Source organism: Rhopalosiphum padi, chromosome 2 (assembly GCF_020882245.1).
Source record: "Rhopalosiphum padi isolate XX-2018 chromosome 2, ASM2088224v1, whole genome shotgun sequence".
In the NCBI taxonomy this organism is placed as follows: Eukaryota; Metazoa; Arthropoda; class Insecta; order Hemiptera; family Aphididae; genus Rhopalosiphum; species Rhopalosiphum padi.
This window is the reverse complement of record NC_083598.1, coordinates 58015966-58029272: the sequence shown is the minus strand read 5'-3', so window position 1 is coordinate 58029272 and position 13307 is coordinate 58015966. Positions and strand designations below refer to the sequence as shown.

At 23.6% G+C, this 13307-nt stretch overlaps 1 protein-coding gene across 3 annotated transcripts; it reads right to left on the bottom strand.

Moving 5' to 3' along the window:
- Positions 1-382: 382 nt before the first annotated feature.
- LOC132920878 (biorientation of chromosomes in cell division protein 1-like 1) lies at positions 383-10150 on the bottom strand. Of its 3 annotated transcripts, none has more exons than XM_060983600.1 (8): positions 9966-10150; positions 9513-9684; positions 9014-9141; positions 8225-8376; positions 5426-5500; positions 2332-5319; positions 2145-2256; positions 383-1504 (listed from the first exon to the last, which is right to left on the bottom strand). In XM_060983600.1, the coding sequence occupies exons 2-7, from the start codon at positions 9633-9635 to the stop codon at positions 2201-2203; spliced, it is 3522 nt and encodes a 1173-aa protein (XP_060839583.1). In that variant the 5' UTR covers positions 9636-9684; positions 9966-10150; the 3' UTR covers positions 383-1504; positions 2145-2200. The 3 variants fall into 3 exon arrangements, with proteins under 3 accessions (XP_060839583.1, XP_060839585.1, XP_060839584.1); XM_060983602.1 differs by having other exon boundaries at positions 2332-5307; XM_060983601.1 differs by having other exon boundaries at positions 9970-10149.
- Positions 10151-13307: the final 3157 nt, after the last annotated feature.

The window sequence follows — 13307 nt, the reverse complement described above, 5'->3', positions numbered from 1 at the left end:
CACAATTCACCTGCAAAATACTTAGATATTAGGTACTGAAATTATAATATATAAGTATAATATAATTTATTTTTATCTCATACATATTTACTTAGTTTTAATTGTTATATTCAATGTTAAAACATATGAGTATCATATTATTATTAAATGATAGTAATAATAATAAACATAAAATATTATCATAACTAGGTATTTATAAGCAAATACATACATCAATCACCAAAATAAATATAAAAATAATTGATAATTGTATTTTACATTCAAGCTCAGACCTTATAGAGAATTTTCTTAATGTTTTTTGAATGAGATCTATCTGTTCTTGTATTATCAAAAATCTTTAAGTATTAACAATAGTCAATGGATAATAAATAGTCAACCAATATAATGGTATTGTTATTTTATATTTTAAAGAGAAAAGAAAATTAATTCCATAACAATATAGTTTAATAAATAATATGATAAGAAAAAATTAACTTAAATAACAAAATATTAAGAGTAAAAAAAAAGTAAACTATATTGTAACGATACAAATTTAACAAAATGTATAAATATTAAAGCGATAGTAAATACATATTATATAATATGTACAAACACCATTTAACCATACATTTTATTTCAAAATAAATAAATAAATTGACAATTTATAAATATTTACATAATATTATATATTACATGTTACATATATACATAGGTGAGTATAAAAAAATGAGTAAAAATTACTAATTAGCATAATTTACTACGATAAATTATATAATCAAAATGATTAGAACAATAAAATTATTGTAGAGAATCCAATTATATTACAAAACAATAGCTATTATTAAAAGGCAGTGTACATATTTATTTTAAAGTACTTGATATTTACTGAATATTTGCATTTAATAGTTAATTGTTGACTTATATTTAATGTAATTTATCATTAAGGAATTATTAAATAATTCAAAAAAATTAAAGTTGTTCATAATATACTTATTTATCTAGTGTAATATTAACATAAAGAAAAAGATTAAAGAGAACAGTATACACAATTAATTTTCATTTGATGTAATAATCATTTTATTTTATTATGATTTAATTTAATTAGATGTAATCAGATAGTGTAAAATTCAATATAATAATAAATACAATTAAACATTTTTACAATATAATAAAATTTAAAAAAAAAATTATTAAATAAGTTAACAAAAATTAAAGAAATATTTTATTATGTAATGATATACAATGTTTGCAGTATATTAAATTGTACAACAAATCAAATTAAATAAGTAAACAAAGAGTGAGAAGGCATAAAATATTTCATATATTCATCATGTTTTAATTTAATTATTAAATATACTATTTCATTAAAATTTAGATTTATACTTATAACATTTTCAACAAATTGTTTATTACTCTTATTGATTGTAGTAAAAAGGTAAGGAACAATCACACAATCATATGTTAAATAGGTTCAGGGTTCTGTTTGTTGACCATATCTATTAAATAAGTATACTTCTTTCTGACCCTAAGTAAAAAAAAAAAGAGAGAAAATAATTTACATATTAAAATAATATTTTTAAACTTGATCCATTATCTATAGACCATGTATTTCTAGAAGTTCTATTTCATAACTTAAGCCATACGTGTGTTTGCTCCTGTTCTATATAAAGAGCTATTTAAAGACTGTTGTATGGAAAAACTACTGCAGAGAATTGAAATGAATTTTTTTCCATTTTACAGAATTTTTTTAACTGATCAGCTAATTCTTATATAAGCATTGGTTTTACAATACTACCACAGTTTGTAGGACAAAACCAAATCCACCAAGATATTTATTAACCCTTTTGAATTAATAGTTTCGAGATTAGAGACATATAAAAATAGATCTAGAAATTATAAACAATTTTAAATAGTAGGGAGAAATAAGACAATCCAGTGAAAGTGACGTTTAAATCATCTATGAATGATTTCAAAGTGAAAAAACCCATATTCAGAAAAATAAACTGATATTTCTGATTATGGGAAATATTTACATAGATGATTTAAAAGGTCTATGATATTGAACACGAAAATATTATAGAAATATAATTTTTAATTTTCTTCAACTAATTTAAGTTATTTATGTTTTATAAAAATTAATAAATAATTTTAAAGATATTTCGTACCTTATTTTCAAATATTTTTGAAGAAAAAATTGAAGACATGATTCTTGTTATAAATATTATTTTTTATTGTTAATTATATGGGTACCTGTGAAGTCAGACACACGCTTAGCATCTGAAAAAAATACATTACAATTGAAAAAAGTAAATCTAGATAATACAAATTCTATTAAACAGTATATATACTCACTATTACATCCATACTCCATTAATCTTTCAAGTTTTACTTTTACGGGTAAAAGTTTATATTTCATTTCTTGTTCAACAACCCAATTGTTATGATTGTGATTATTATTATTTACAGTAGGACAATCTTTTTTAGTATCAGTAATTGGTTTACTGTAGATCTCTTTTGGTGTTGTAACATTATCACTGTTACTTTTATACAAATATGCTGCCATAACTTCATTAAAAGATTTTCCATTCTGGATTCCATTTCCACCACACGTAACATTTTGTTGATTATTATCTACATTGCTTTGTTTTTTGGCAAGTTCGAGCTGTTTTATAGCATATTTATGTCCAATACTCATTTGAGCATCTTCTTCAGAGAATCCAATAAAGTCTGAACTAGATTTACTATCTTTCAACTTGATAAGCTCTGCATAAACTTTATCTCGATGTTTACACGGATGAGTTTCTGCACTGGTAAAACCTTTGAATCCATCATTAATTACATCATGATTATTAATCTTTGCTTGTAAGGTTTTAATCACATTTTTTAGTAGTTCATAGTTTTTACATGGAATAGCTTCTGCTTCAGAAAATCCTTTGAAGGAGTAATGTGATTTGTCATCATCCAATACTTCTACACTATTATTTTCTATTTCCTCATATAATAGTTGTTTGGATAAGGTACTTGCCGAATCATTAATTTTGACGTCCGTATCATTGTTAGATTTTTGTTCTAATTTTTCACACATTATATTTGATGATGATACATTATCAATAACAGGTACATTAACTTCATTAGGAATATCAAATGATTTTGAAAGTTTCAATTTTTTATGTTCTTTATCTTTATGATGTTTTTTTCTCTTACATTTATTTAAAGAATCAATTTGATTTGGTAATAGTTTTAATTTTAGTTTTGGTACTTTTAAAATATCATTAGAATTAAATTCATTAATTTTTTCATTTTCACTTGGATCCAAATTGTTTTCAACATTTAATATTTTTAATTCTTTTTCATTTACTTTTATTTCAGCTGGTTTTTGGTGTTCTTCGGGTATTTCAACATTATTTACAGACTTACATTGTAATTTTATATCTTTACATGGTAACCTTTCAATATCAACAGAACACACTTTCTCAAACAAATGGCCAACAATGCTTGATACACTTTTTACAGTATTTAGTAATTGTGATGTTTCTAAATTATTTGATTTTAATTGAGAATTTTCTTTAATATCATCATTATCACTAGATAGTAAAATTGTCTTTTGATCAACATTTTCTTTAACATCTAATTCATTTTCTTTAATAACTAATTCATTTTCTTTGACATCTAATTCATTTTCTTTAACATCTAATTCATTTTCTTTGACATCTAATTCATTTTCTTTAACATCTAATTCATTTTCTATTTTAGGTGTTTTTAAGGTTTCAGAAATAGGAGAAGAATTTTCTATAAAAATTATATTTTCTGTTATAATTTCACTATGAGAACTTTCATAAGAAATTGCACTCATTGATAATAAAACATTTGCTGCATCTTGTTCGTCATTTGTTATATTAGCACTTCGAAAATCATTCCATTCAGGTTCTTCTGGTTTTTCGGATTTATTTTCTTCAACACTTTCATTATTGATAGGTAATTTATTTTTTTCCGGTTGAGAAAGTTTAAGCCTTTTAGAGTCATCACGGTTACTTTTATGACTTGAGCAAGTAGAATTCTTTACCAAAGATTTATTTTTAGACTTATCAATGTCAGTACTACTAGAATTTTTTGACAAAGATTTGTCTTTAGATTTATCCACAGTTCTATAAGAAATCTTTGATGACGATTTGTCTTTAGATTTATTAATGGTAGAACTACTAGAATTCTTTGACAAAGATTTGTCTTTAAATTTATCAACAGTTTTATTAGAATTCTTTGACAAAGACTTGTCTTTAGATTTATCAATATCAGTACTACTAGAATTCTTTGACAAAGATTTATCTTTAAATTTATCAACAGTTTTATTAGAATTCTTTGACAAAGATCTGTTTTTAGACTTGTCAACATCAGTACAAGTAGAATTCTTTGACAAAGATTTATCTTTAGACTTATCAACAACATCGGTACTAGTATTATCTTTTCTACTACTTTTATGATTACTGGATGATGATTTACTCTTGTCAGATGAAGAACTTTTATTTTTGTGTACAGTACTTTTTTGTTTTGAAGATCCTCCTGCATTACTTTCATCATCACTTCGGTTACCATTCAATAATTTAGGCTCTTTACAAAGACTAGACGATTTTTTTTTCTCTTCAAGAGAACGTTTAGTTCTTTTTGAATCTGTTCGGTTACTTTTATGACTTGAACTATTAGAATTAGAATTCTTTGACAAAAATTTGTCCTTAGACTTATCAACCATGTCTTTAGCCTTACAAACAATATCTTTAGATTTGTCATTAACATCTTTGGACTTATTAATAATATCTTTAGATTTGTCAACAATATCTTTAGGCTTACTAACATCTTTAGTTTTATCAACAATATCTTTAGGCTTACTAACATCTTTAGATTTCTCAACAATATCTTTAAGCTTACTAACATCTTTAGATTTATTAACTACCTCTTTAGATTTGTCTATAATATCTTTAGGCTTATTAACAATATCATTAGGTTTATTAATGACATCTTTAGATTTGTCAACTATATCTTTAGACTTATCAACTATATCTTTAGATTTATCTACAACTTCTTTACAACTATTATCTTTTTTATTACTTTTATGATTAGTAGATGAAGACTTAGACTTTTCAGATAAAGAAGTTTTATTCTTGTGTTGACTACTTTTTTGTTTTAAAGATCCACCGGTATCATTTTCATCATCAGTTCGATTACCATTCAATGATTTAGGCTCTTTACAAAGACTAGAAGATTTTTCTTTTTTGTCTGATCTTAAGTCCTTTCTGTCATCTTTTTGTGTTTTATCACAAGGTATGTTATCAGCACCTGGGATAAAATCTAAATAAAGTTATGAATTTTATTATAATTATAACTACATATATTAGTAAAAATGAATTTAATAACAGTAGAATTAATAGGTAATGGTAATATATAATTAACTTGCCTATTTTGGGATTGAAAACATTACTATTTTCAATGTTAGATACATTTATTGAATTCATACTAGATTCTTTTAAACCTAAAAACAATACATTTAATTAATATAGTTGTATTATTTCTTTAATTTTATTATAACAATTTATTATTGTTAAAAATAATGCTTGAAAACCAAAATAGTATTTAATTTATAACTGTTTGTTATGTAATTATTAAAACTAAAATAATTAAATTAGATTTTTTAAATCTTAATGTTAAAGAATTAAAATAATAAAAAATAAAAATAAAATAATACAGTGAAACCTCTAAATACCTGACACACTCAGTTGCTGAAATTTTGTCTGCTATTTGGAGATGTGCGGTATTTAGAAGGAAAATATAATATTAGAGAAATAAAAAATTGAAATTATATCTAAAAAAATTATTTATTTATTTAAAGTTATCTATATATAGGTACATAGGTAATAAATTTAATTTATTTTTATTTTAATTATTTTTATGTATTTTTAAAACTAAAAAGGTAAAAAGATAAAAAAAAATGATAGTATAAAAATTAAAACTAGCATATATTTAGAATTTAGATTGTTTCGTATTTTGATGCAAAGTCGTTTTGTATGTTAGTGCATTTTCTAATCCCAGAAAATTGCAATAAAAATTATTAAAACCAAATGTTAAAATGCCATAAAAGTGTCCATTATTTAGAGGTTTTCCTATAGAAAAGTAGTAAAAATATCCCTGTTAACCAAAAAATGTCCACTATTAAGAGGTATCCGTCGTTATTTAGAGGTGTCCATTAAAGGAGGTTTCACTGTATTACATTTATTATGATTAATAATAACTTTTAAGAGGATATTTTACCCACATATATTGTCTCCATCTTATAGACAATTTATGTTTAATAGGACTAATTTTGTGGTATTAGCTTTAATATTATAATTAATTGATGTATTATAACTAGGGAACGGATTTAAATGCAAATTGCATTTTTTTCTGAATGTCCGAAAACATAGCTTTTCAAGCACAAAGTTAATTTTATATATCAAGGAATTAAAAAAATGTAACTTTTATTTTGCATTTTTCTATATTTTTAAGATTTTTTTGCTTTTTAGAGCATTTTTTGACACTTCTTATGTTTGTAAGTCATTTCTATATAGGAATTGATAAAATTTGATAAAAATTAAGCAGCACCTGATTATACAAAATACAGTGCTATTATGAAACAGAAGGTAAAAGTATAATGCAATGTTTCTCAACTGGTGTTTGCGGGACCTAATATTTTTAAGGCATTTTTCTTATTTTTAGAACATTTAAAATCTGTACCCTAATTATAACAATTAAAAGTAAAAATATTATCTATGTTTGTATGTCGGGTTTCTTAATATTTTAATTTATAATCAAATTATATGAGTAGCCATGTAAATATAACAATTTAAAAATTGAAATATTGTAATAACCCAGTGTACAAACATGGACTATATTCTTATTTTTAAGTTTCATAAATAAAATAGATCAATTCATTATAATATTAAAACAAATAACATAAAATTAGTTCTACTGAATGCAAATTCACTATGTTGTACATTTGTAAGACAGACTCGATTGGCGCCATAATATGCCAAGTGGAGCAATTGATTTATTTCTTTTTATTAGAGGTAAAATATGGGTGGATGGGCTGTTTTTTATAAAATATTGAGGGTAAATATTATAAAGCTAGTAATTACTATAAACTATATTTCTTACACTTGACATGAACAAGACAAGTTAACTCAATTCAGCAATCCCTAATCAAAATTATACACATTATAGAAACCGTTAATATAAATATAATTGTTAGAACAAATGTATATTTTGTATAAAATAAACTTCAAACGCTTTTAAAAAAAAAATATTGTGATCTTGCATTATCAATATTTTCAATATTTTTTTATTGCTTTATAAGATCATATTATGATAATTATACATTCTGATAATAATCATAAAAAAAATTATTAATTTTTTTACGGCCATATATCTGTGACATAAGTCTTTGCTTAGACTAGAGTCACATATATTGTAGGGTATGAAAATTTCATAAAGTATAAAAAATATAATATAATAATATGTATTTAAGTCTTATGGTGTGTATAAAAGTTTATTTATTTTAGAATACAGTACTTTATAAAATAATGATATAGAGTGGGTATATAGAATAGATAATTTTATTTCGCTCTACTTAAATTTATAAGATTTAGTGTCTGATAAATACAATATATAGTATGGGTATGACATCATCTTAGAATTTATAACATAATAAATTATTAGCTAGAGTTAAAGTTAAATGTTAATAAGAAACCCGGTCGTCTTCAACACATTCAGTAATTTTTAAATTGTTACAAAATAAGTTAAAAAAGTATATTATAATTTATAGCACGTCATCATCAAGTTGCCATTACAATCATAATACTACTTTTGTATATGAGCATGTATAAAGTATTGTCCATTATTAAACAGTAAATAGATACCACAACTTGATATAGGTATGTCGTAGTTCTTCAATTTTTATTGATTGACATTATTTTATTTTTATTCCACAGGGAAAAAATTCAATTTATTAAAAGTATTAAGACATTAGCTAATGATTGAGTGTGGAGAAGATGTATTTAATCATACTATATTATTTGTGATAATATTTATATATTTTGTCATGGCTAAATTTAAGGTTATGTCTGAAAGACAATATGTCTTTTGAATGACATGTCTATTGTCTACATACTAAGCCATAAATTATATTTAATATAAAAATTATAAAATATAATGATAAACATACCATTAATTTCAATTGGAGGCGCCTCATTTTTGATTCCCAAGTATTCATCAACAGCAATTGCTATTTTAGGTTCAAAAATACTTAGTGTACGAGGCGCAAGTACTTGAGTAAGTATTCTATCAGCTCCTTCTTCAATATCTTGAGTCTCACGTCTAAAATTACATATTTATTTATAATAGATATATTGTTTCTTTGATAGGAATTTAAATTAATGAAGAATACGTAAATATGTAAATATATAACATTAATGTGGCGCTCAGACTAATTACCAAATTCTATTGTGCTCTTTAGGGGAATGGCTGTAAATTACTAGGGCTACATGAAAGCTTATTTAAACACTATAATAATTTGATTTTGTGAACAATAAGTGATATGCTGATTTATTTGAACAATTAATCACTTAGACAATATGTATTTGATATATATTTTGCTATTAAATAATTGTTTTATAAGTATAATTGTTGAACACAGCAAGACAATATTTTACAAAAAGGAGTGAGAGGTAGGGTATACACTTGTTAATTTTATGTGCTTTTAAAATTTCTCACAGTCATATGCTACTGCTAATTATGCAAAGCAAACGATTAACTAATGAAGACCTGATAAGACTATTTTAATGATTTTATTTATTGTAACTTTGATTTAAAAAGAGAATGGTTTTTTCATTTTTAACATTTCAAGACTAATAATCAATTTAAAAACTTAAATTTTTAAAATAATTAATAAAAAGATTTGTTTCAGAGACAACTGGCAAGTGAAAAATATCAGTTTCAAATTATAAATACATACCCATCAAGTAAATGTTTTCGAAGTCGTTCTCGAACAGTGTTTTTATTTAATTCGGGAGTATATTTTACTTTGCTTAAAAATTTGTTGACATTTGATTCTATTCGCTGTTTCCAATTTTGGTAAGTCGGCTATATGAACAAACAAAGAACAGATAATTATCAATGCCATACAATCATTTTATAAAATAAAAAATAGTTAATAAACCATATAAGTATACAAAATAGGACAATTGTAATAAACCATTAGACATTTCAAAAATAAAAGCAAATCAAATGTTTAATTTTATTAAAATACAATGTACTCAAGTGGATTTATGTGATTCTAATATCAATATATAAGTATACTTTATCTTAATTAATAATTATACTATTTTATAATTTAAAAATAATTAGAAAAATAGTTTTTACGATATTAATAAATTATAGTAGTAGTATAGTAAGGTAATAAATTCTAAGTTAAAAAGCGAATATAAAATATTTTAATTGTTTATATATTATACCTTAGCATCAATATCAGTAACACAATGCCTACGGATTTCATCGAATGTGCCATTAGACTTCAATGTTTCAAGTAGCATAAACACAATATCTTCGACACCTAACATATCATTTTTCTGCTCCATCGTAGAACCATAAACTTATGAACGTTGTTTTATTGATGTTCAACTAACACTATAATCATTGAACAAATTAAGGTAAAAAACAAATACAAGATAAAATATTACTCATGAATTATTTAAATTAGTTTAAGATTCATAGATTCCTATATTTTTACAGGTATCCAGCACGTAGGAATAACATATGAATACGAGTCAAAAACCGTTTAACGTCACTATGTAAACATAGTAACTAAAGAAAAAGAAATTTTATAAAACATTCAGTTAACAGAACTTAATTACTAAAATAATATTATAACTATAATAATTTTTTTGAACACAAAAACACGAACATACATACACTAAGTTGATGGACATTCTACGTCCTACCGGCTACCACTAATTTGAAACATTTCTTAAAAGTAAATGATTGTGTGATTTATTAATGAAAATAATAATAAATATTAAAATTTAAAATAGTACACATAACACAGTCTAAGACTAATAATTATTATTTTTCTATTATATATTATGATATTGAACAAATGTTGGTAAGATAACTCATAGGTAAATATTATCATGGAAAGATAACTATCGCCGTCGAGATAAAATATTGTACTTTTTATCCGTAAAGTATAATACCTATTCTTTATCATCTCAATAAAACATAATCATTGTGTTATAATTATTGTAATAAATGTTATAGTAATTAAATAATATTATATTATGATTTATTGTGCATAATATTTTCTGTGATAGAGCGGTGTCGAGTACAAAAATAAACACACAGTACAGATAGAGATAATAATTTCAGTTTAATATTTATTTTATATCTGTTAATTCTGTTATAAGACTGAATAATAATAATAATACATTTATATCCGTCAAGGTACTAACTATTATGTTATAGTATATAAAATGTATTAACCTCGATGATTCTACTACAGAATAGATTTAATATACTTGATACTATGATTCGATTTATTAATTATGGTTTGCAGTTTTTGAATTTTTGATGATACGCTGATCGTAATAGGGTCTTTGACGGTTCGTTACTGTAATAAGGCTTATGCCATTGATTTGTTATATCGTCCCGATTACTTGACATTCATAAATTTATATTTGGAATATTTATCGGAATATGTATACCTTATAATAAAAACTTTATATATATTGGTAAAAGTCCGGATTCAGTTTTTATGGTAGGACAAAAAATCCGAAAATACAAAATATTTTATATAATTAATATTTATTTTAAAAACTTAAAAATTTAAAAATGTTTATGTATAGACAGTATATATTATACATACTGTATTATTATATTTATTTCTATTTTCTTATTTTCATTTATAATTATATAATTTAATACAACATATTATAACAACAATATCAACATTTAGTTGTAACTAAATACATTATAACAAACAATGAATTTTATTTTATTTATAAACACGTCAATCTACAAACAGAACTAAAAAAAAAACTAGTAATCATAATTATAATAAAAAAATATAAATTTGTTATTATTATAGGTACCTAACTATACTACTATTATAGGTACCTAGTGGATTTCCGTTATATTTTTGTTAGTTATACGAAAATATAATAATATGTGTAGAGCATTTTTAAATTTTTTAAATAAATATTAATTATGTATATAAAATATTTTGTATTTTCGGACTTTTTGTCCGACTATAAGTCTATAAAAAATGAATCCGGACTTTTTGTCCCCGCCGTCCCCGGGCTTTTCGTCCGCGATTCGTCAGTGGCATGCCTATACAGCAGTAATAGGTATACCTAATAAATAGGGCTCGGAAATTGATGACCTTAAAACATTAAAAAAAATGCAAATATGACATAAAAATGACAACAAATGTCCTTAAAAAAGACCTAAAAAAATTACAAATATTTGTTTTAAATTAATAAAAATTAATTTTTTTTTAAATTGTACTCTATTTTACTATACAATTATATATACATTTATCAAAGCTTACAAATTAGTCAAAATATTACATAAAAATGACAAAAAATTAAATTAAAAAATTACAAATATAGAAATTAAACAAGCACTAACCGACGTTTTAAATTTCGGCATCTCGAAAATATTACGAAAAAATAATAAAATTTAGGTACAATAATATTCACTACAAAACGATAACGACGACTATAATCGGTGAGATAAAATCGGATAGGTACTAATCTAAGTCCGTGGTAATTTCAAAGTTTTAAGTAAGTTATCGGCATAATGGCAATCATAAGAAACAACTTAAAAGTGAACTAATATAAAATCAGTAAAAATGTGGGAAAATGACTTAAAAAGTAATAAACACCGAAAAATGCAAAATAAAAATTAGTTGTTCATGCTATTATGCTAATATAATGGCCAGGAGAGCATCGTCTAAAAAGTTCCAAAAAAAATGCAAAATGCATCAACTTCCGACTCCTAGCTCTACAGTAATAAACTAATAAGTAATAACTATATAACAATATAACTATAAAGAAACTTACTAACTATAGCACGGACTAAGATAGACTAAGATAGAGGTCTTTGACAGTCTTACTCAAAAAATATAATAAGATATTATTAGATCTTAGATAATAATTGTTTGAGCTTAATAATATAATGACATAATTGTGATGTAATTACATAATCGAGTAATTATTATTTAAAATTGTTTACCATTATTATAGCCTGTAGGCACGGTTGGGCAGTATCTTATATCTTGTATCTCGATACAATTACATGAAGTATTGAGTATCTTGTATCGCGATACATTTTTAGTCAATGTATCGAGTATTTCATAAAATAATTTTATCGAAAAATACTCGATACTTTAATGCGATACGTTGAAAAATTAATTTTTTAGGATTATTTTTACTCGCCTACCTATATACCAACCGTGACTGTTTGACTATGTTTTAGTAGGTATAGGTAATACATTAATACTATACTAATATGTGTAAAATGCACGGCAAATTTAAATTTATGAAACCATAATTTAATTGCAGTACAACTTGTACGAAATTATTTTTCAACCTATTACCCATATTTCATATTAAGTTATAAGGATTTATTCATAATTCTACCAGGAATAAATTATCAGACATTAATTTTGAAAAATTATTATTTTTAAAAGGAAATAAGAATATGATATAATATCTATAATTTATTTTTATTATTATTTATTTAATTTAATGATTGACTTATTATAATATATTTATACTAATTTTTGGAATTTTAAAGTTAAATGCATTTGTCTAGATTCACAACCTACCTATTTGTGTATAAATAAAATTTAAAAAAAATCCTATGCGTCAAACACTATGACTAATTTTTTCAAATGTATCGAGTATCAAGTATCTAAATATTTAAAATGTAAGTATCGAGTATCTAGTATCTCGATACTCCAAATCCAAGTATCTAGTATTGCGATACTGATTTTTGAGTATCTTGCCCATCCCTGCCAGTAGGTAAGAAGAAAAATTTAAAATCTGTAATCTTTATTTATTATACATAATCAGTAGATTAGACTCAATATTTTAAATTGCATTGTAGGTAAGTACATTTTTTACAATTATACAATATTATAAAAAAAAAATCAATATACATAGTGTGTATGTGGCCTAGCAGTATATATATTTATTAAATATTAGCAATTTTTTTTTAAAAATGCCAAGTGAAAAAAAAAAAAGAATAAC

What these genes read in the sequence shown, in the direction of transcription:
- LOC132920878 (XM_060983600.1), bottom strand. Translation starts at nt 9,635, where the DNA reads ATGGAGCAGAAAAATGATATGTTAGGTGTCGAAGATATTGTGTTTATG. An exon ending in GCCTCCAATTGAAATTAATG is followed by an intron (nt 5,501 to 8,224) that starts GTATGTTTATCA and finishes TATTGTTTTTAG; the next exon opens with GTTTAAAAGAATCTAGTATG. An exon ending in AATGGAGTATGGATGTAATA is followed by an intron (nt 2,257 to 2,331) that starts GTGAGTATATAT and finishes TATTTTTTTCAG; the next exon opens with ATGCTAAGCGTGTGTCTGAC.